The 23,360-nt window shown below is 39.4% G+C and overlaps 1 protein-coding gene across 5 annotated transcripts in view; it reads right to left on the bottom strand.

Moving 5' to 3' along the window:
• Window positions 1-23,360, bottom strand: part of gria4b (glutamate receptor, ionotropic, AMPA 4b) — a 76,850-nt gene that overhangs the window by 10,226 nt on the left and 43,264 nt on the right. For 4 of the 5 annotated variants that reach the window (XR_003052847.1, XM_008333046.3, XM_008333044.3 and 1 more), the window contains exons 4-11: window positions 22,115-22,299; window positions 20,300-20,353; window positions 19,234-19,392; window positions 15,719-15,886; window positions 14,645-14,749; window positions 12,570-12,680; window positions 8,260-8,466; window positions 5,216-5,589 (exon numbers count right to left, since the gene is read on the bottom strand). Coding sequence is in view for 4 of the 5 variants with exons in the window: in XM_008333046.3 (XP_008331268.1) it covers window positions 5,216-5,589; window positions 8,260-8,466; window positions 12,570-12,680; window positions 14,645-14,749; window positions 15,719-15,886; window positions 19,234-19,392; window positions 20,300-20,353; window positions 22,115-22,299 (1,363 nt within the window). In the remaining variant the exon portion in view is untranslated. Of the gene's footprint in view, window positions 1-5,215; window positions 5,590-8,259; window positions 8,467-11,319; window positions 11,682-12,569; window positions 12,681-14,644; window positions 14,750-15,718; window positions 15,887-19,233; window positions 19,393-20,299; window positions 20,354-22,114; window positions 22,300-23,360 lie in introns of those variants that run through there. The other variant, XM_008333048.3, reaches the window with a different exon arrangement.

The following is a 23,360-nucleotide window of genomic DNA, read 5'->3' as shown; positions in this document are numbered from 1 at the left end:
AAGGTCGTGAGGAGAATCCTAAAGCATTAATGCTGCATTGAGGAGAACAAACAAGACCTCCCCTCGGTGAGAGTCAAACAGCAGAGGATACAAAACCCTCAGGCCGCCTGGTCTGATAGAGAAGGGAGTGAGAGAGGCATTTGCCAACACTCTGTGTTGTGCCTGGCTGCTATTTCAACTGTGTCTTATTACAATCTGCTTGAAAACCTATTGTTCCCAGTACACAGGATGTACTTTGTGCTCTGTGTCCCAGAATCTGCAAGCACTGTGTAAAAAACAATCCTATTCAACCATTCTTTCTAAACCACAAAACAAAAGTGATTCTGCTTTTTAGGATTTTTGACGCTAGATCTTTTCTGGTTCTCACTTGACTGTGTCCAGTAAACCAAGTTAGCAGCCTACAAATGTGAACCCTCCGTTATGGTCTCCTGGAGTGCTGCAAGTATTGACTTGAAGTCATTATTTTTCCTTTATTCATATTCTTCACATTTTTCACTCCAGTAATCTGAAATTTTCCACATCAAAAGGGCCATTTTTAATCATTTTAAAGAGGACAGTGGCACTACAGTATCTGATACAGTAAGTTGGCATTTTTAGACAGCTGAACCATTCAAAATATGAGTCATGAATGTGTTTGTTTTGGTCTCTTTCATGAAACTTTACTGGTAGCTAATGTGAAGAGTCTTAAAAAACTCAGGAGCCAGACACCTGTCAAAATCTTTCTCAAGGTTGCTGCTGGAGTTGCTTGCTTAAATTAAATATAGATTTAAAAAAACCCAATCAAAATAGCCAAAAAAGCCAAATGTCAGAAATATTGACTAGAGGGCTAAATATTTGCCTAAAGTGATTTGAAGTAAGCAAAGATTTTAAGAACATGACATTTATGTTTTCATATTTTAACTACAAAAAAGGGATCCAATGTAGCAATGAATGTTGCATAAGCTAGTGAGGACAGAGCTACGGTTAGTAAGACCAATTATCCAAAAAAACCTTAAAAGAAAAGCTAAGAGTTAGCCAAGAATATTAGATATAATTAGATAAGATAATTAATTACATTAGATAATATTAGAAAAAACTTAGGTTAGAATGAAGTGCAAATCAAGCAAAACTAGCTAAAATTTAGAAATGAGAATACTGGGAGAGCGATAATCGGAGCAAAAGAAGAGGAACATCCTGTTGTTGTCCTTCCGACCCACTTAACGGGTTTTCAGCTAAATCTGATTCGGAGCGACACACTGTCAGCTGTGTAGCCCTGCGGTGAACAGAGTGGGTGGTGATATGGGTGGAGTCACTGGGTGTAATGTTAAGGCCACATTGGTACTTCATCCTCTATAACTAATAACCTTGAATGGATGGTGTCTATACACAATGTCAGTGAATCATCTGTGACACACACAGCCAGCAGAGGGTGGAGTCGCAGCTGAGTGGATCACTGATCAGGTCATTCACCCATCTGAGGAAGTTGTTTTTAATTGTTGCAAAAATATAATCCAGTCTTCGCTCTCTCTGGGTTCTGCCAATGATTAAAATATATTTCAAAAGTCCTTTGATGAACTCTTGATTCCACACAGATGCAGTCAGATCCTGTCTCTGTGTCTATAATTTGCAGGAATGATGCAACCAATCACTGGAGGCTGAGGAAGGACAAGCTGCTGGCTGACTCCGGCTGCAGGTGATGCAGCTGAACGGCGGCATGTCATCTGCATAGCAAATCTAATTGGCGTTGAATTAATGGAATAATGGAGGATCCTGCAGATAGAGCACTTGAAAGTCATTTAATCTTTCTGACGCAGCTTTTGTTGGGAACCGAATTTGGAGTCTAAATTAGAAGTTACGCTTCATCTGCAGCTGTCAGGGATTCAAGCACACGTGCGCACACACCCCAGCTCACACACACACACAGGCACTTTGAGTTAATCAGGACAATCAGCAACGCTCTCATTAGCTACACAGAGATGTGGCAACTGTGACTTACGGAGGAGACAAAGACAATTTGTCCAAAGCAATAAGAAGGCAACAAGTGGAGACACCTGGCCTGTGAGCCATTACAGATTACACCTGCACGCATCAACAGCAGCAGCTCTGTAACATTGGTTTCAACATTAATGTGAAGTCTGACAGCATGAAGAGAGGAAGAGAAAGAACAGGTAACCAGAGTCTAACCGATGTGGGATTTTTGTAGTAACTTAAATGGAACGATCAGGTCACTTCCTCGGTAAAACACCGTTTCCACTGAGACACTGCCACCAGAGACCACTGCATTAATCACTGAATTTATTATTACGGGCTGCCTGGAGGAACTTGGACCTGACTGAGAGAGAGAGGGAGAGAAAATACTGTCTATTTTAATTTATATACTTTAGAATTATGATGTTAAATTCAGAATCATGTCAGATTTGTAACTCAGAAATAAAATGCAAATTGTTGAAAACAAAAATGGATATATGCTTCCTTTTGGTCATTTTCAGTCAAATAATCTGTCCTGTTGATTCATTTATTAAGTTCTTAAGAAAAAGGCAAGCTTAAAGTCCCCTCAAATGTTGTTCTACTTATGTTAATTCTTGGAGATATCCAAGAATTAACATGTAAGTTATATAACACTTTATAATTGAATGATTGAATGATTTAAGGTCATTTCTTTAAATAACATGATATACATTCCTCGTCTATTGCACTTCCTTGGGCATTGACTCAGGCAACTAGGTCAAGATGTCCAATTGCCCCTGTCTCACTCTCTGACCTCCCCCTGTGTAATGGGACTGGCATGTTTTTGTGCTGTCTGGTTAAACTGGCATCAAAGTTCCATGCCCAGGTACTGATGGATTGTGAGATCCCCCAGTGGAATTAGCTGTGACAAGTGCAGTGTAGGGACCAGAACCACAGAAGGACAAAATGTAGACTTTTTTTTTTTCATTCAGAGGACAGTATTGTTGTGAAACCCTGAACGCCTAATCTGCTTTACACAGATAAAGATGGCAGTGGTGGTGATGGTAGGGCGAATGGTCTTAAGAACATGTGAACAGAGCCAGTGTATCTTAAATGAGTGTGCTTAATCACAGTCACAGGGCCACTATAGTCTCCTATCGAGGGTGAGGTTGGGCTTTAATTAAGAAAAAGCTCTAATGTACCTCCAGATCCTCCATCCTGTGTCTGTCTTTGTTTTCTTCTGCTGCTGGCGAGGCTGAAAGATACAGGCCAGTTTGGTCCTCCTTTCATCTCCTAAAATCTTACCAACTCTATTATAGAACAAGACTGTGAACGCTTAAAGCAGATGAAAGATATAAAATATGAAACCATATGAGTCCTGAAATAACCCAAACTGTCATCTGCTGGAACTTTAAGCCAGACAAAGCCATTCCAACAGTTGAGGGTGACACAAAGATGACATTTCAGGCTTTAGCAGCCTGTGTTGTACCATTACCAGATAATGTCACTGTGTGATGAAAGACTAACAGGGAGCCTAAGCTTTGACTGAAAGACAACCATTCTTTAAAAGCTAGACAGAAGAATAAACCACACCAGCCTCAGTCCTCCAGCCTTTGGCCAAAGTCCACCCACAATGAAGACTGATTTATGGCCACAGGTTGTGTCAGAGTGGACTATACGTACATGGAGCTCAGTGTCATCCACTACAGTAGACAAACAAACAAGCCATCAGCTGTGAGCATGTCTTAATCACCATATTCTAATCCAGTTAAGAAAATGTGGATCAATTTGAGTAGCAGCTGTTTCATGGCGTTCATGTCATTTGTCTTCTTTTCTCTTTTGACTCATTTGCAACAGAACAGTATTTCTCTTTGCATCCATGAACGCTATTGCTTCTAGAACAGTCCTGCAGTGCAAATGTCTGTCTGACCAGACCCACATTAGATCAGTTCCAGAGTCTTTGACATCCATCCAATAGTCACCATTAGCTCTGCCAATTCAGTCCCAAGGGATGAAGGTCAAAGATTAGAAATGGAATGGTGCCTTTGATGGTGGCTCTAACATGTTTGTCTAATAGTTTGCCTTCGGAATTGCAGAGTTCATAATCGCATGGGAAAATAGCATCATTTAGCAGCTAAGATGGAGGATAGTGGCCATAAACCAGACCTCACCTCTGTTTGTTTTTTTGTCCTGGACTTTGGTGAAAGGAAAAGGACAATCAGAAATTCAATCATGAAAGACGACACCTGGACAAACTTGTACTTTCAGACAGCAGATTCACCAAAGAACCCTTGGTTACTGACGTAACAGAGGTGAGAAGCACAAGTGCGAAGCCATATTTGACAAAGCTGACAAACACGGAAACGCTTTTTTTTTTTTTACACAAAACAGAGTTGCTTCAAAGTCAGACAGATGTCCGAGAAAGAGGGAGAGAGACAGCAATTATCAACTCTCTCTCTCTATCTACCCTTTGCACAAATAATATGCAGTAGTTGTGTACATGTTGTACATGCGTGAAGCAACTATCCATGAATACACAGCAAGAGCAAAGTAACACATAAGACAATAAAACTAAATGTCCAGTGAGACAATACTTAACCAATGTTCTCATGCAAGCTACCAGTGATGTAAAGCAAGGGCAAAAATAATGTTTTTACATGAGGCTGAATAAAAAATATACATTCAAAATCATCATGTCTGAACATATATTATCAGCAAAATCTTACTCTGTGGTAATACTCTCGTCTGAAGATTTTTTATAACTTTGCATTTATTAAATTCCAACTTACTTTAGTAAATATGTGCTTTCAGCAAACTGTAACCTAACTTATAGTATCTTTGGGTTAGAAAAATACTTTTTTTAGCAAACTTTTAGCTACAATGTACTTTCTGCAACTGCAAGTTGTTGATAAATTATGAAAACTCAATAGTAACATATCATGTGACTGACCAGTAAATTACAAAAATAGCACTGACTTTTTAGGTTAAAACCATTTTACCTTTAGTCTAACTTTCATATTTTGTGACCAACGGTTTTGCTGTGTTCTGACTATTTGTTATTAAACTCATTAACCTTTAGATACTTCCAGTCTTACATCTAGGTATCCATCTCTTCTAGATGCACAGAAAGGACCTCAGCACGGTACTTACAAATAAGTTAAATCAGTGATTCAAGGCCAAATTCTTGTGGTTTTACCCCTTTGTTTCCATTCAATACCTTATCAGAATGTTCTGAAAAAGTTTGCTCTCATCATGTTTATTATGTGGGTGAATGAATGTAGCTTCTCACCTGGGAGAGATGTCACAGCCCTGCTGCATGAAGGCGCCCAGGGAGAACCAGAGCGAGTTGAAAATGCCGAACTCATTGGGAGGCTGGTCACTAGGCGGACCGTCAGTGCCCTCTTCGGGCTCCTCGGTGTGCCATTCGTACGGGCTGAAGCGGCTGACCAGGAAGAGCACCACGCTCACGCCGATATAGGCGAACACGATGCACATCCAGATCTCGTAGGCCAACGGGTCCAGGAAGGAGAACACCCCCGGTTTGGATTTCTGGGGCTTCTTGATCATTATGGAGATGCCCAGCGACATGAAGGGCTTAGAAAAATCAATCACCTCCTCCCGGACCAACGTGATAGTCAAAGGGGCCACAGCGATTTCCGCTTTCTGCGGGATGCAAAGATAGCGGAGTTAGATAAGTTTTAGCCTCACGGAGAAAAAAAACTTAATCCAAATCATCTCTCAGAGCGGTGTCACGAACACTTTGTTTGGTAAACGTTAGGGCTAAACGTTACCCGCTGTAACCGTATAGCTGTACTACAACTCTCACCTGTTAGTGGTGATCGCCAAAATGTATATCTACGTCATCTATAGCCACAAGAGGGCACCGCCCACAGTTGTGAAAACCGAGAGCATTACACCATATTAAAATTCTTATAACTTGAGAGAGAGAGAGAGAAAAAACCCTAAACAAAACAATAAATTAAAATTTTAAATAATCTGCATAAAAAACAAAAACAAATCAGAATTAACCCGTGTCTACTGTGGTATAGTCCAGCAGTGCCACTATACTGTTGTCTAATGTTATGCGTAACAGTGAAGTAATGCAGCTACATACAGCTACATACACAGTATCTACTTAATTGATTAATGGCTTAATAATGAGGGGGAAAAAATAAAGTTTTCTGACATTGACAGGTCAGGAAGAAGTAAAATAAGACAGAGAAGAAAAAAAAAGAGAAAGATATAAGTTCTTTCATTCTCAGCAAAATGCACTGACATGACAGCCCCAGGGCATTTAAATGTGTGCTGAAATAACGTGATGGGTTAAAGGCAGCCTGGGCTTTTTCAGCCAGTGCCAGGAAGAAGTGAATGGTCTCTGAGCAAAGTGCTGACAGCCTCCATGTCCCCACATAGTCCCATGAATGCTGTCGAGGAAGAAGAAGCTACTAGCTGCCCACGAACATCCGCCCAGAACACAATCTATTGTTCTCCACTGGCTAATAAAATGTAGTGTATAATAAAATTGTGTTTTGTTACACAAGAGCAAAATCATTGTTTCTTCTGGTCTTTGCGTAAACATGTATCTCAAATACTGTTTTTGGTAAATACCCACCAGGAAGAATGGTTTTCAGAGGGATTTGTTTCTCTTGCTGTATGGTTTGTTTATCATTTTACATAATAGCTCTCAAAAGAAAAGATTCTGCACTTTCCAAACAGTAAAAAATAAAAAATTCTTATATATATGGAGGACAAAATAAGGAACAGTAACACAACATACACAAGCGCTGAGTCAGAGGCAACTTTGTCATAAGGTCCCATCCCAGTGTCTTTAATTTATACTTTTCAATTATTAAAGAACTCAGAATCCAATTAATTTGTTTGTGTTTTTGCCTAAAATGTTTGCTGTATTTTTTTCCTTTTTTTTTCTTTCTAGCTAATCACTAGTTACCGTTGTCGTAATCTCATTATGCTCATTAGTTTCCTGACAATGGAATTATCAAAGGAACACCTGTTATGTTTTATTGAAATACAATACAAACAGCAAAGGCTAAACTGTAGGTTAAGTATTGCGTATGAAGAGGTAGCGATGTAGTAATTGTATATGTAAAGACAAGTACTTTTACTATGTAATATTTCCTGCCATAAATAGTACTGCAGTGGTCTATATTAGCAAACTTTTAAGAACAAACTTTTCATTGTTGACATTAGATATGAAGAAAATGTTTCGAACATGGCCGATTCTGCTCTCCCTGCTCGTTAAACTGGGAAAAACGACACAATGTTGCTTCCTGTTCTTTTGACTGACTGTCAGTCTCTTTACACCAAAGGTGCAGTGTACTGTTACATACTGATCACTCCTGACACCTCCTCTTCTCAGCTAAAGAAACGGCCACTTTGTACATGGGTATCTTATGTCACTCCCCTCCACCTGCCCCCAAAAACACGCCAAAAATGTCGTCTTTTTTCGCGTGTGTGTCAAACTTTGTCTACCTTTTTTGTGCGATAGACTCAAGAGAGAGAGACATTTATCCAACAAAGATATTTTTGGATTAGAACAAAAAGACTTCACTAAACCTAGATCAAACTTTAATTCCCCCCAAAATGTTCACACATTTACAGCTCCTGAAATGATCCCTTTCCTCGCTCTTGCATCATTTCTAATATGCAGAGATCTCAGTGAATTAAATCATCACCTCAGAGATTCTTTAACAAGCTCCACACCCAGTGTTTCTCCTTTATAACTCCCCCAAAAGCTTTGCTCTAATCCTGCATTAATTCATTTTTCTTCCTGCTGGCGTGGAAGACCACCAGAGACTTGCAAACTTGCCTGTTTGCAGCTTCATTTGTGATGCGTTTAATTATCTGCACAACAAATCAATGAATAAAACAAACTCTGCAAATTAAACATTTACAAATTATGTGAAAGTGATTAAATAAACTCACATAACTGAGCAATTTTTGGGGATTTAGATGAAGTGATATTTAAAATTATGGTACCTGACTGCAGACTATAGTCGGAATGTAAAGTATTAGGAAGTACACTGAAAGGGCTCCACTAGGTTCAAAAGTAATGGAATGTATTTTGTGGTATTAATTATAACAACAGGGAGTTGATTGTTGTGAGTGTTAGCTTAAAATTTTCTCTCACAGAAAACCTTAAGCTGGGTTTTAGTTTATTTCAAAGTTCATTTTTACAACAACAGCTGAACTTCTTAGTTTTATCTAAAGTCATAATTTGAATATAGATGAACTGCAAACTGTCTTTTTTCTAGTAACGTCTTATTTATTATTATTCAAAAGCAGCATAAAGCAGATAAAAATGTTAAAACTCACCCCGTACACCAGCTCCCCGACCATTCCATTCCAGATCTTCGTCTCTGGGTCCCGGGCGCCATATTTCCCATCAGGAACGATGGAGATCTTGTACTTGATGCCAATGTGTTTGGCGATCTCCGAGGCCAAGTCCACGCAGTAGCCCTCGTACTGGTCGTTGCCCTCATACATCTCCCAGTTCTTCTTTAGCATCACGTAAGGACCCTCCTAAACAAGGGACCATAACCAGTGAACCAGACCATCAGACCCACAGAGACACACGGAGAACACAGACAAACACAAAGACTCACACAGCTACTCATCAACACAACAATCAACATCAACAGAATGATAAACAGCAAGTTTAGTGCCAGCTAGAATCAAGGAGTGGGAAATGTTTGGCCAGCAGGGGTACTATATAGCAACTATTGACATGAGAGAGGTCTATATTTGATTAAATCTTAAACTGCTTAATATATCACTGATACAAAGTTACATCCTGACCGTTCATTTTTAATATGCTTCTTTTTTACATTTGCTACTTTCACAGAGATAACAGTCACAACAGTTTTTGACTTATGTATAAGCAGTTGTGCTAAGTTTTTGAAAATGATTTAGTATTTTGGCTAAATGTGTGGAGAAAATTAAAAATATAAAGTTTTTCACAGTTTGTGTTATTTTAAGGAAACAGTTTAATACACAAGTTTAATACACAATGTTTGTAATGTATGTGTGTATATATTACCCTAAATTCTTCACCAATTCCAACAAAAACAAACATGGATTAGTTAATTTCTCCCAAATTATGATAATAAAAATCTGCGTTTAATAAGATACAAAAATTTCATGGAGTGGATTTTTATTCTGGCTAAATGTCAAGGTCAAACAGCAAAATTCCATTTGATTGATGATGACGAGAGTGTATGAGAGCAGTGTGTGGGGGCCAAGGGAGTGTCAGGGAGATGAAGGATTGAGTGTCTGGCAGCAGAAGAAGAAAGCAGAGCCTGAGAGCAGAGAGCAGCATGTCTGACAGACTGGTCAATAATGACGACCACACAGAGTCAATCACAGTCTAATGAGGCTAATTAAACATGCCATTAACAGCACATGTATACACATGTACACGTTTCATGACACTATTCTACACGTGCGTGTGTGCATGAGTGTGTGTTTGGGGCTTCACCCTCTGTTTGAATATGACGAGCAAAAGGCAGGGGGTAAAAAACTCTGACCAAATTGGACAATAATTGGTCTCGACTCTTTACTACATGAGATCAGAGACCAGGCCACTGTGATGGGCCAAGAAAACTAGAGAGGAAATAAAACCAGAGGAAATTCAGAGCCGAATCAAGAACAAAAGGAAGAAAAAAAGAAATTTGCAAAATGAAAAACGACAGATGCCAAAAGTGCTTTGTGCTCTTGCCTTTCAGCAAAAAGATCAGAGGATTGCTGGTCTAATCTCCACCCTTTACTCTGTATGTAGTTTGATTACTCTGCTTTCTTGCACAGCCAATGAACACTGACGTTAGGTTAATTTTTCACTCGTAACATGACAATAGGTGTGAATAAGTATGAATGGTTGACTCCAAACAGAGTCCAAACAGTCCAAGGTAAATGCATCCAAATAAACATACCCCACCAAAAAGGATGTTTTAGTTAAGGTTTTAGTAAAGATTAATCATGATTAATCGTGATTATTTGGGCCAAATCTCCAGCTACCCTGGGATTGCACAGATTTAAAATAAACATTATTTTACAATCATTAGAGGAGATGGTTTTTTTTTGTATGTCGTTACAACAACTGGTGATGGTTATGGGCAGTAGAAATATGACGTTTTTGATGATGCATTTCCACAGAGAATGTCTCTCTACTTGTCAGAGGCATGAAGGCATGCATTTTTAAAGCAAACACATGACTGAGAAAGAAAAAAATAATAATGAGGCCTCAGTTGTGAAGTTTGGGAATTAAACTCAAAGACTTGAGTCAGGTCAGGCCTGTGTAGAGTTCCACAAAAACTACATCTCACATCAGTCAGAACTGGGAATACAAAAGCCAGAGAAAAATAACACAGCTGAGAAATCACTAACGACATGAAACAACACAGATTTTGCCCAAACAGAGATTTCCTTGGTCTCAGATGGATGTGTCCCAGATTCTCTGTCATTGTTAAAACTTCTTTTGTTCACTTAACTCCGGTTGTTAAATCTCTTGTTCACTTTAACAGAAAGAAAATCAATAACAAAGTCATCACTGCCTCTTTTTTCATCTTCCTTTTGTTGTTGTTCTGGTACATAAACCCTCCAAAGATTTTTTTTTGTTAAAGTTCAAGCACACAGAGTCCCATGAAGACTTTTGGCAAATATTTGCACAGGAAAAAGGAACTGCTGTCTGACATCTAATGACAGGGCTGATACTGAGCTGACTGCTGCCACAAAGAGAAAACAGGGCTTAACGTCTCTTTATATACAAAAGAAGTAACGTGATAAACAAAACTTTTTTCCCCCCCACAGTCTTATCACTTGAAATTCTGAAATATTTTTTTGTTTTTTGCCATTTATCCCTACTGTTGTTGATGTGCAAATCCCCAAAGACACCCCATGTACTTCATTGCATTTGTGTCCAACAACATTACACACATGAAAACAGCGAACACACGACAAAAGCAGGAGTGAGAGGCAGCCGTCACCATGTGAATTTGATAACATGCTGGATAAAAGCACGGTGGAAGTGAAACTGGGACATTCATGGGGGCTTTGTCTTTGTAAGCTGTTTGAAGGGTTTACAGGAAACCCCCGCATGTGTTTGTTTTGTGCAGCCAAGCAGGTGGGGAAGAGGGAAAAGTCATTTGGTTAGACATGTTGTGTCTGCAACATGCTGGAAAAGTCTAATCTTTCTACTTTCAATTCCATGATGTCCATAAATTCACACTATTGTACGACAAAGCCAAAAGCTGTGATTGGCCACAGAAACACACGTGGGAATGGCACTATATATACAGTATATATATATATATGTATGTATATATATATATATATATATATGTATATATGTATATGTATATATACACATATATAGAGCTTGTTTATGCTTGAACACAGACACTGTAGCATGTGGAGCTAGGGATCCATTTTAGCCTCAATGGGCTTCCATCCACAAGCAGCATTCTTAAAAAAAAGAGGCCCTCTGATTTGCATTTCATTTTCCTCTCGAGTGGCTCCAGTCCCGGCTTAGATTTCAGAACAGAGCGTCCATTACCACAGTTGGTTTGTGTGTGTTTGTGTGTGTGTTTGTCTCGCTCTCCTCTCGCTCTGTGTCCTTAGGGCTTCATTTTGGCTGGACTCGCTGCAGTGTCCGTCACATCACTCTGCCATTAAACTGCTTTCATATCCTGCTTGCGTCCAATCGGGCCTCACTTTCTTAAAATGGGCTTCCTCATCAGGGGCTGAAAAGAGGGAGGATTGTGCTGAGCTGTGACTCTCCATTCCCACCTCCTCCTTCTCTACCTGCATTCAGCTGAACATCAGCTGTAAACATCTGGCTGCTGCTACAGCCCAAGGTTTGAAAGCATGGAATAGGCTGTACACATTTGTCCTCTGAAAGGACAGCAGGGCTTTTCAAACAACATCTGATGTTACCATAAAATAAAATGTAAATAGAAGTTGTCATTACTAAAAAGAGTTTTCCCACAAAATAAACATTATATATTTATTTCAAATATGTGGGAAACTCAAAAGTGACAACAATAACTTAAAGTTTAACCCTGTATAGCGTAAAACTGTCAGTTATTTCAGGCCTTTTATTTGTTTTAAGGACAAAACAGTGGCCAAGTCTGGTCAGAGTTTGAGAAATACATTTTGTTTTTAATGTTACAGGGAGGAAGATTCTGACTCTGCATTTCCTAACAGTGTTATGTTCAGTGTAGCCTCAGCAGCAGCAGCAGCAGTGGCACCAGTGTATGATAAAGTAGCCTGGTTTCAGTAGCATAAATGCATGTGTTTGTGTGTTTGTGTGTGATTTCCTGATCAAGCTATACTTGTCAGGACAAAAACACCAGTGCTGTGGGGACAATTTGTCCAAGTGAGGACAGGTCTGCGAAGAGTGAGAGGGTATTTTGAGGTCTAATTTTTAGCTCAGAGTTAGGATCAAAGTAAGGCACAGGTTACAGTTAAGATTAGACGGTAAGGATTGAGATTAGGTGTGTATTTTCAAAAGGTTAAGGTTAAGATTAGGGGCTGAAGAATGCAGTATGTATATGTAAAGTGCTCACACAACATAAAATATTGCCTGTGTGTGTGTGTGTGTGTGTGTGTAAGCGCATTCTGTCTCTTACCATGATGGTCGTCACCACAACAGTGCGGTTCTCTATGCCAGAAGTGTCGTTAGGGAGCAGTGGAGAGTCCTGGATCAACACCAGTTTGTCTGCATCATTCCAGTAGCCGATCTGCAGTGAGAGGAAATATTTTAATCTCGTTACGACATTTTACTCCATAAACATTCCAATGTTATGAACTGTGTTGTGATTGATTGTTTGCAGATTCTTTGTTCCTGAGACAAGGATGGTCCCAAATAAAGTTTGAAATAAAGTCTGAAAACTCTCTGACCCGGTTCATTGTCTTGCAGATGACGCTGTCATTTCCATTCCGACTACAGAGCAAGTAAAAAAAAGGGGGCCTGGAGAGATGAATGTATGTGTTCCAGAAAAGAAGAATAATATCCATTAAAACAAATCAGAAGAAATAAGAATAAGGATAGTCTCAATTGAGACCTTTTGATTGTAATGGGTATAAACCTGGAATAACCATGACAAAGGTGCCAAATTTTTAAATGCGCTCTTTCCTCGAACTTCCTTGATCTCACTTCAGATGCTGAGCTAAACCCTTGCCAGATTCGTTAGGACAGATCCAGGAACTGCCAAATGCTCAACAAAAGGCTGGATACAATCTGAAATCTCTACAGTGTCAATTCCACTGAACGTCCTCTGTTAACAACTGACACCACGCCAATGTTTATAGTTTAATAAGAGAAAAAAAGTGGAAGACGTAAAGACGCAAGACTAGAGAGACTAAATATATCGGAGCTGTGACATTGATTTATTTTAATTTCTAAGTCTCCTTGGCTTGGAAGTCCTGAAATCTCTTAACACGCCCCGGTTATGCTGCTATATTTTGAGGAAGTAATTTCACACTGAGACTGATATGTGTATGACATGTACAATTTAGGAGGAGGAACAACGTAGCAGACACCTGATATATGACCTTCTGATTAAGAAAGTAGCCAACGGGTATTGATCCTAAATGTATTGATCTAATAATACGACAGAGGCTTTGACAGCAGCCATAAGAAGTAATAAGTCAGTGAGAGTGTGGGAGTCTGCCAGCTGGCTGCTGTGATGGTCAAAGCTGGTGGTGAGCCAGAGGAGGAAGACGGAAAGCTGTGACTGGCTGATATCTCCCGGGATGATGGAGGAGCATGGAAAATTTAGAAGAGAGGCTGTGATCCAAACACACACACAGACACACACACAGACACACATACAGTGTCCTGAGTGGACCTTTGCTGCAAACAGGAGACAGGCTAAAGCAGCTTTTGATTGATGGGAACTCCTCTCTGCTCCCTGAGCTCCCCAACTCCTCCGCCCCTCCTCTTTTTTGGCTTGATTGCTCTCCATTTCATTTCGCCCTCCTGCCATCATTCTGACAAGAGCTCCTCTTACACCCCCTCCCTCTTATCCCTCGTGGTCCCTGGATTTCATCCTGAATCACATCCATTCTCTCATCCTCAGCCAGAGAAGGAGAGCTCCCACTTAGGATAATAAAAAGACCACATTATTGTCCCTGCTGCTTGACACTACAGAAGTCAATACCATGATGCTGTATGAAAGACGTGTGTGATCATCTACAGTAAAGCATAAGCCTTTTCGCACTATAATTTTGAATGTAAAAGTGCAGTTTTCTACAATAACCAGTGGACCATTAGATTAGATTAGATTGAACCTTCATTGATCCCACACTGGGGAATTTGTCGATCTGTACATACAGTTGACATACTGTAGTGATAATGACATCACACAAAAGAGTATTTATCAAAATATAATTGAACAAATTAGTACGAGGCTGCCAAAATAGGGCCTGAGGGCCAACTTTGGACCTGTTAAATGATGTAAATTTGGTGGGCAAATACCTTACCTTTGGTCACAGAGTGTAGACCAGTGTTCATTTAGTACGTAGTAGCTAAAAACCTTACAAATGATACCTTTGGTCACAGAGTGTAGACCAATGTTCATTTAGTACGTAGTAGCAAAAAAAAATTGTGCCTGTCTTTCAGTTTCTAACTGTTAGAAACAAAATATTTTAACACTTAATTGTAGAGCATGTGGGGATTCTGGAGTGTGGAGTGATGTTTTACCCTTCTAGGTCCATTATTCTTCAGTTCAAACACGTCCATGGTGTAGTTGACCCTTCGGCCATAGTGGTCAAACTGGACATTACCTGTTAATCCCTGCAACCGGACCTGCACACACAAGAAAACACAGACATGAAGTCACCTTTGTTTAGATAAATCAGTGATAAGAAACATAAAAATAAAAAAAAATAATATTTAATTCCATTAAAACATGTAGGATGATTTCAAAGTGTAATCAAATATTTAATTCCGTTAAAACATGTAGGATGATTTCAAAGTGCAGAAAATCTTTTCCGGTGGTTGGATTCAACCGATACCACAAATCATTAGGTGACAACAACTTCCAGGATAGTAATGCATTCTGGGGTTATGACCCCTGACTATAAATGAGGGAGGTTAGCTAGAGGTCCGTAAATTAGAGATCCAGCCAGAAAGTGCCCCAAACCTGCACAGTATATACAACTTAACGAATTTTTCCTTTTACCCTCTGATACCCTGTCATTTATTTGCTCTCAGTTTTCTCTGCTTCAGTGTCAGCCAGGCTCTGATGTGATCCATCTGAACCTTACTGGGTTTCTCTCCCTTGTGTACAGTATGTAATCACTCCATCTTTCTTGTCACTTTGTCTTGTTACTCCTGTTGCCCCACGTGCCCTAGCGTGTTGGCCCAGGGACCAGAGATGAGCAGGGATGGAAAACGGCAAAGAGTGATGCACGGTGAGAGCACTACTTCACAGGACGTGGACATGAATAAGCAAACTTTATGCAAAATCCTAAAAGATGGAACACTTTTCAGATTTGGGTTTTGGTAGCCACAAGTAAGAAAAATTGGTTTGACAAGAATCAAAACTGTGTCTCCCTAAAATGAGGCTTAATGTTCCAACCTTTCAATGCAAAATACAGTCAGAATAGAATGCAGTCATTCAATTGTTTCCTGTGTAAGAGAAGAATCAGTCCTGAACTTTACAACATACACATCCCTCTGCAACACTGACTTACCAAAACTGTCCATTTCTTAGAAACTGTTTCTCATGTTGACGTTATTGATATATTTTCTTGTTGAGGTTTCCATTCTCACCTGTTTGAGAGTACGTTCCATGTCGATGCCTTGGTTCCATGGGGCGGCAGGGTTTGCCAGACAGTCACCTGCATTCCCTCGTCTGGAAATGTCCACTTTCTGTCTGCGCAGGTGCCTAAAGGCTTCGGCCATAACCATAACCCCATCATACGTTAGCGCTGAGGTGTACTGTGGCACAGTGAGAAGCAGATGGAGATAGGAACGTTATTTTATGTGAACACAGTTGGAGTGGTACCTTTATAAACCCAAGCTTTGTTTGTTTTAGTTACAAACGCTACTATTGTGAAACGAAACGAAAGAATAAGTGAGCAAGACTGTAGCAGGATTAGCTTGGCCTTGTATAAATATAAATACAACATTCGTTCATTTTCTTGTTTATTGTATGTGTATCATGCAATTTGGAGTTATTGCAGGCAGAAGTTTGCATTTTAGTTAGTAGGGATGTAATGACGCCTCAGGAATCGATTAAAAATCAATTCAAATGCATGGTGATTCGCAAGGATTTAAAAAAAAATAAAGAAGAAATGGCGACATTTTGGATTCCGAAAAATTGTGATTCATATCCTATAGTGAGTTGAGTGTATTACACCACTGTTAGTTAGTAGTATTAGTTATCCATGAAGTCAACATTTCTGTCTATAGCACCACCTACAGGGGAGGAAATAAAGATAAAGGGATTCTGTAACACAGACAACCAAAAGAAGATACTGAAACACGGCAGACAGTATGTTAATATCCTCTGGTGCAGTTTCTGCTCGAGGCCAACTGTATTTACATTTGTCAGGTGTTTTCTGTACACCAGAACAGCCAGGCTGCTATAGACATTCAACAGTTCCAGTCGGCTCATTATTTTACTGGGACCGAGAACAGAACGAGCACACACCCTGAAGTGTACGCCGCCTTCACTCTGATCTATGTTTGACTTGAAAACCCTGCTCTGCCTCTGATTATTTGCATCTACAAGACTCACTGTTTCCCCTGTACGTACATTTCCCTAAAAACTCACCTCTGGCACAGCAGGAGGAGGAATGAACAGAATGAATAAAAATCAGCAGGGCAGTTGCAGGGGGATTAAAAAAATGGAGAGTGTTTTGTCCAGCCGGGTTAGAAGTCTGGCATTAATTATCCCAACTAGCAGGAGTTCATTAACTTTGCCTGCGGCTGGGGGTGAATCCTATTCATTAGTCCGCTGCTCACTGTGACATTACTGCTCTCTACAGAGGAAACCTCTTCCCCCCTCCTCCCCCAGATACTCTCTGACAAACTGCCCACGGTCACAAACACAGCCACACTCATTCATACATGCAAATGATCAAGTGCTAAGATAAAGTGAGAGCAATCAAGATGGTGGCTGCTATCTGCTTAATGCAGGATTCATTTTGTCGCCCAGAGCTTGGATGGATGACGGAGTTGGAAATCAGACACTTTCTGCGTCACTGATTAGCAAATTTGAAGAAAAGGGTGGGATTTAGTGGCATGTAGGTGAAAATATGTTCACAAAATCCCCAGAACCAATTTTAGAAACGTCTTTCAATCCTACTGTGAATTCATAAAAAGTAGAAACACAAAAATGTTCCAGCAATATATAGGAAAATGTTTGTCATATTAAAGTCTGTTGATTAATCACGATTAATCACAATGAATCGTCACACACCCACAGCTACACTGTCATTAATCAGATCGAAAATGTTCTTCGTTTGACATTTGTACCGTTTTCCAAATATTTGGGAGGGAATGAGAAGTGGCTTTGATTTTCCTGTAGGTTTTCAATCTAAAGTTATTATGGTGATGTTGAGTTCTAATGAATGGAGCATCAAACAGTAACACAAGGTGGATTTGAAAACAAGCACAGCAGGTACAGAAACCTGATCATTTTCATAATAATTTTTAACAAAATTGTCTGCTGGTACAGTTAGCTAACCTACACTCGACAGGTAGTCCGTGTGATGAGGACATATCTGCTGTGTATTAGCGTATTAAACACATGAATAATGATCAGAGATTTAAAGGATGGCTGACAAAACTACAGTACTACTCATGTAGGGTAAATGCAACATTTCTGTTGAAGAAGAATCTGACCGTGACTCAGACGGTGGACAAACTGAGGAGGAGCACGGCCATTTGGCCTGAGTAGATTTCCAGGCAATTTATCCAGAAGAAGAGTGGAGCTCAAACATACAAGTACACACACACACACACACACACACACACACACAGCTGCAGAGGGCACAACACTAATTGAATTCTTCCTTCCTGTATTCGCTGAGGATCAAAAATCTCAAGTCTTTGAACAAAAACGTAACCTTTAACCTGACTGAAAAAATAATCTATTCAGCAATACACACACACACACACACACACTTGCAGTGGCTGCCTCCGTGACCTTAAAGGACATGTCATTGACTAACTTCCTGCAGATTTTACACAAACGTTTTCATCATTGCAGCCATTAACCCTGACCTAACCCTAACCCTTGACCTCGACCTTAACATATCTCAATGAGATTTGAACACAGTAGCTGAGTCACACCGTTTCTGCTCCACCGCATGACAGAGTTTTGAAATGAGAGACGTGAGTGGTCGGAGATTAGCTGTGGGGCAGAGGAGCAGCAGGAGGTTTTCTGACTGCCGTGGCACGATGCCTTCTTGCCCCACTGCCATCAAAATCCAGTGTAGCAGAATCTACTGTAAAGTGGGTCATTCTGTCACATAGCTTCATGTTACGATGGAAAAATGAAACCAGGCAAATTGCTGCCGAAGAGAAACTGTTCCTTCTTTACACATACCTCATCATTTTTTATATGATTATTTTAATTGTCTACTTTCCACTCCTTAACCTCCAGGTGATCATGCTTCTGCAGGTTTTACCCTGTATATAAGAAGGTGAAGCCTTTTCCAGAAACACATTCCAGATAAAAAATAAAAATGTCATTAAGTCAATTTTAATATTAAACACTTGAAAGCAAGACTTCTTCAATTGTTGATCTAAAAGCCTCCTAATAATAGGTTTGGTTAAATGTAACATTTTACAGTGCAGACAATTAGACTATGTGATAAAAACTGGGGTCCATGTGTAAGTCCTGCAGATTATGTTCGTATTAAAATTCCAATTCCGATCAGAATTTTTTATTTTTTTTAAAGCGCCTTTAACACATTTCATGTATTAAATTTTCCAATTCCGATCAGAATTTTTTAAAGCGCCTTTAACACATTTCACAGATGCAGAAATGTAGCCCCATGTTAAGAAAGTGTGGTGACTATAAATGTTTTTAAGAGAGAATTTGTGGTCCTCATAAACCTGCCTGAGCACCCATACGGTCCCAGGGTTGCACTTGGGACACATCTGTTATCCACCATGTGGAGAATTTTCAAATGCACTCCAAAGTCATTCAGATTTTTGTCGAAAGAGTTTAACTTTTTCAACAATATTTTGAAACTTTTCCTGTCATTCAAAAAACAGTTTTTCACTACAAATGTCTTGCTCAATGTGAAACAAGTATTTATGGACAGACATACTTTTGGTGGACCGTCAGAGCCAGGATATTCCCGCTGATCCAGCTTGTTCCAGCGCTGCATCAGTTTGATGACCATGGGGTTACTGAAGTCCACCAGCTGGAACCCTGTCACGTTGGCGCCGCCATGCATGAAACGCTCCAGGTTGATGTCCTTAAAACCCTTGTAGGCAACAGAAGAGGTTTAAGGTCACTGTCTGAATAACCTCACCTAATAAGTTATATTTTTTTATTTAAAATGGGTAAAAATGTGCCTTTGTTTAAGAACTTGAACTTAGCAATTTTTTAAAGGTAATCAGTCTGTCTTCGCCACTAATCCTAGATACTTTCGCACATAGGACTGTGACGACAAAAACGTAATGAAATTTCTGGCTGCTCCTTTCTGAAATAAATGGCTGGAGACAAAACTTGTCTTTTTGGTTTATTACTCTGCAGCAAAGGGCGCTCTAGTATCCAACACTCTCCATGGCATCAGAGGACGACATGTACTGCACTGTAGTCTGCTCAAAGTTATAAAAGACAATAAAAGACGTCATAAAAAAGATGAGATGGTCAAAGAAGTCATTTGACTTTAGTATTCCAGTACAATGTCCCACCAAAGCTAAACGCTACATGAGTTGGTGAACTGACTCTGTTAGGTAGAATCGTGCACCATTATGTAGTTCTAATTTCGACCAACAGAAGCAGTTTATGCGTAGGCATAGTTGTCATTGTCAATGTTTTGAAAATCATCAATACAAAACATTTTTAAATAATCATAATGTGTCATGACTTGGCAAGGTCTCCAGAAAAGTTTCAATGTGAAAGCAATTCTTGATTTATGTAAATCCTAAATAAATATTGATCTATTGTCATGTAATATATTTTGCCATCAGGAGGGCAAATGCAAATAGAGATGATAATAAAATACAAATATATATAATATATATTTATTTATTTACCCTTAAGTAAAAAAAAAACTCTTGAGGTAATGATGAGGTAAACACTGCAAATTAAAGAGATATTTAACATTTCTTACATGAAGTTTTAAAACCAAAATCAGCTCATTAGATAAGAGTGTTTTATCTCACCAGGTTGGCCATGATGTAATGGTAGCCTTTCACATGTTTCCCAACGCTGACAATCTGTGGAGACAAAGGGCAGTTCCACGTTAATCTGACTTCATTACACCAAAGCCTATGTTAATTGTTTCCAACAGTGTGTGCAGCCGACGCGTCTGCCTTTTCTGTACACACAGCGAAACAGCCAGATTGTTAACCGTCAAAGATTGAACGTCTAAACAAATAAACACACTCAGGACACACTTCACACTCTCAGGACACAGAAAATGGTTTGTGACATGTGTTTAAGGCACAAACACACGGAGTAAAACACGGCAGCACAGGTGCACCGTAACAACAGGATCTAGTTTTTCAATGCTAAACTGGCTAACGTTGGCTTAAAGAGTGAGCCACAGGTTCACTTTACTTTATTCTGGCAATTGATAAAAGGATAAAAAGTTGGCTGGATATCAGTGCAGCCCATTAAAAACTTCATTAGAATAGTGTTCGATGTGCTGATCTCATTCAGAGAGGGAATTAATCATTTACTAAATGGTCCTTTTGGCACAAAAAGTTAAGGTAACAGGACAGACACAATGACCACCAGGATGTCTGCTCCAGTTTTCATGCATTCCTTCTGTATGAAATTAAAGCACAATCAATCACTGTTGGATATTTTGTTATAACCAACAGAATCTCTACCTGATAATATTTATAAGGTGATTTGCGGCAGAGGAGCAGGGAGCAAGTGTCCCTCACATTTTCAAGATTTAAGATTTAACTGGAGAAAAGATTTAAAAGCCTAATCCTCATCCTGTCAATGACTTCTTCCCAGTTAAAGCTGGATGATTTGGACATGCTGGCCCGAGTTATTGATTTTCATTTAATCAGTTAAAGCTGGATGATTTGGACTGGCCCGAGTTATTGATTTTCATTTAATTGTATTCATTTGTGTCATTAATGAAAATGGAAATATAAATGGACAGGGACGTGGAAAAGGAGAACAAAACAGAAATGATGTTTGTCTGCGTCTAACACTGCAGAGAGCAGAGACCAGGCTCTGACAGAGTCCATGTGTGAATGTGAGAGTCCACAGACATGCAAACACACAATCTGAAAACTAGGGGGGAAAAAGTTAGGAGTGGGACAGATGTCAGGGTGGAGATTTCCTGAATAATTGAACAATTACTGGGACACCAGCAGCTCCTGGGAGTAAATCTGAGAGATCAGGAGAAAAAGAGAGGAGCAGGATGAGGAGGAAAAAGAGGAATCAAAATCCGAATGTGATTCTGCCAAATATCACCAGCTGAGATCAGAACAGACTGTTTTTCAAGTTCAAAACCTACTAATTAGCACAAACACCCAGGAAGTGTGTCGGTGCCAACTTATGATCTCTGCACAAATTTAGATGTTTGCTTCAAAGAAGGGAGAGAGAAAAAAAGCAACAATGTGAAATAATTTTCAAATTTTTACTTTAAAATATTAAAAATGTAAAATCTATTTCCCTAATTCCACATGATTATAAACGGTTTTTGTATTGTTTTAAGATGAAATATATTAAATATTAAAAGGTTTTTGTATTGTTTTAAGATGAAATAAAAGAAGCAATGTTAGTGTTTAGATGTAGAAATTAAAGTGTTAGCAAATTAGTTATTCCCAATAGAGGCACAGCAAAAGATAAGTGAAGGTAAACAAACACTGAGCAGAAACAGACAACAGTTAGCCATGATAAAAACTGCACTTAGGTACAGTGACCGCCGAAGACATTACAGTTTTAAATTAGCAATTTGGCTAACATCCAGCTAATCAAGCGCTAACAAAATCAGCCTGTAATGGTGTAATCACCTGTTCCAACATGTTCTGCAGTCTTTCAGCCTCCAGGTCGATCACAAACTTCTTTTCTTGTCTCCGGTCCAGATCCTCCAACAGTCGCCGGTAGTTGGCATCGTTAAAGTTCTCCACACAGATGGCGCTGACCTGCCAGTTGTTCTGTCCAGCCTTCTCCATGATGGCCTGCAGGATGGAATATCCTGGAAGACCATCAGAAGAAATACAGGATTAGGAGTTTTAGCAACATCTAGTGCTACCCATCATTTTTCTAAAGTTTTGTTTGTTTTTTAAAACATTTCCATTCAACACTCCCCTGCAGTTCTTTGGCAAATACCATATATCACAAGTGTTCATTATAAAAACTGTGTATGTGTCTCCTCAAGGCCTCACAGACAGGAAGAGTACATCTTCTCCGCCTCATTTCCCCTCCCTGCCTCCTGTTGCACTTTATATAAATCAGTGAAACTGAAAAATCATAAAAAATAAAAGTAAAAAATAAACTAAGGGCAATATTTTATGCCTGGCTTCACCTGCTTGTCTGTGCATGCTTTACACGATACACATTAGGCCATATACTGTAGGACCATAGTGAAAGAACACAGTAAACCAGGAAGATATTTCACTGTTAATATTCCCCAGGACTTTAGGTCACAGCAGGTCACTTTAAAAAAATTAGGACGGATGGAACAACAACGTTCTCTAATAAGACCAGTAATATGTAAATGTAGCCAGTAATTTGTCAACGTTAAATTTGAAGCATAACCGCAAAACGATTTGCCAACATGTCAGCTGGCATAAAAGACACTGAATATGTCAGAATAAAACATGTGTTCTCAAAATAAAATAATTAAAAAAAACCACAACAAAGCAAACATTTAAGGAAGACTTATTATATTATGTAATATTTTACCTGAAAACCCGCTAACCAAAACATCTACCAAAAAAAAACCTAAAAATTAAATAAGTAAAAAAGTAAAGCAGTAGATAGTCACAGTCATTGGACCTGCATGTTGTAGACATTCATAATCCTGGATACAGTTAGGGGACACAGTGATATGGGCTTCAGTCGACTCAGCATCCCTCAGAATAAAAATGAAGTCCAGAGAAGATGAAAAGTTCTGTGAGTTGGAAGTGTGGTAGTGGTGGGGGGTGAGGGTGGCTGTGTTGGTGGGAGGTGGGGCCTCACTGTCAGGACTGTGTTCAGGAAGATGAGTGTCAGCGAAGGAAACTTGAGAGCTGTGAGGGCAGCTGTTCTTCAGCA

This window comes from Cynoglossus semilaevis, chromosome 19, assembly GCF_000523025.1.
Source record: "Cynoglossus semilaevis isolate Cse_v1.0 chromosome 19, Cse_v1.0, whole genome shotgun sequence".
Taxonomy (NCBI): Eukaryota; Metazoa; Chordata; class Actinopteri; order Pleuronectiformes; family Cynoglossidae; genus Cynoglossus; species Cynoglossus semilaevis.
Note: the sequence above shows the minus strand (reverse complement) of the source record. Positions and strands in the feature narration are given on the sequence as shown.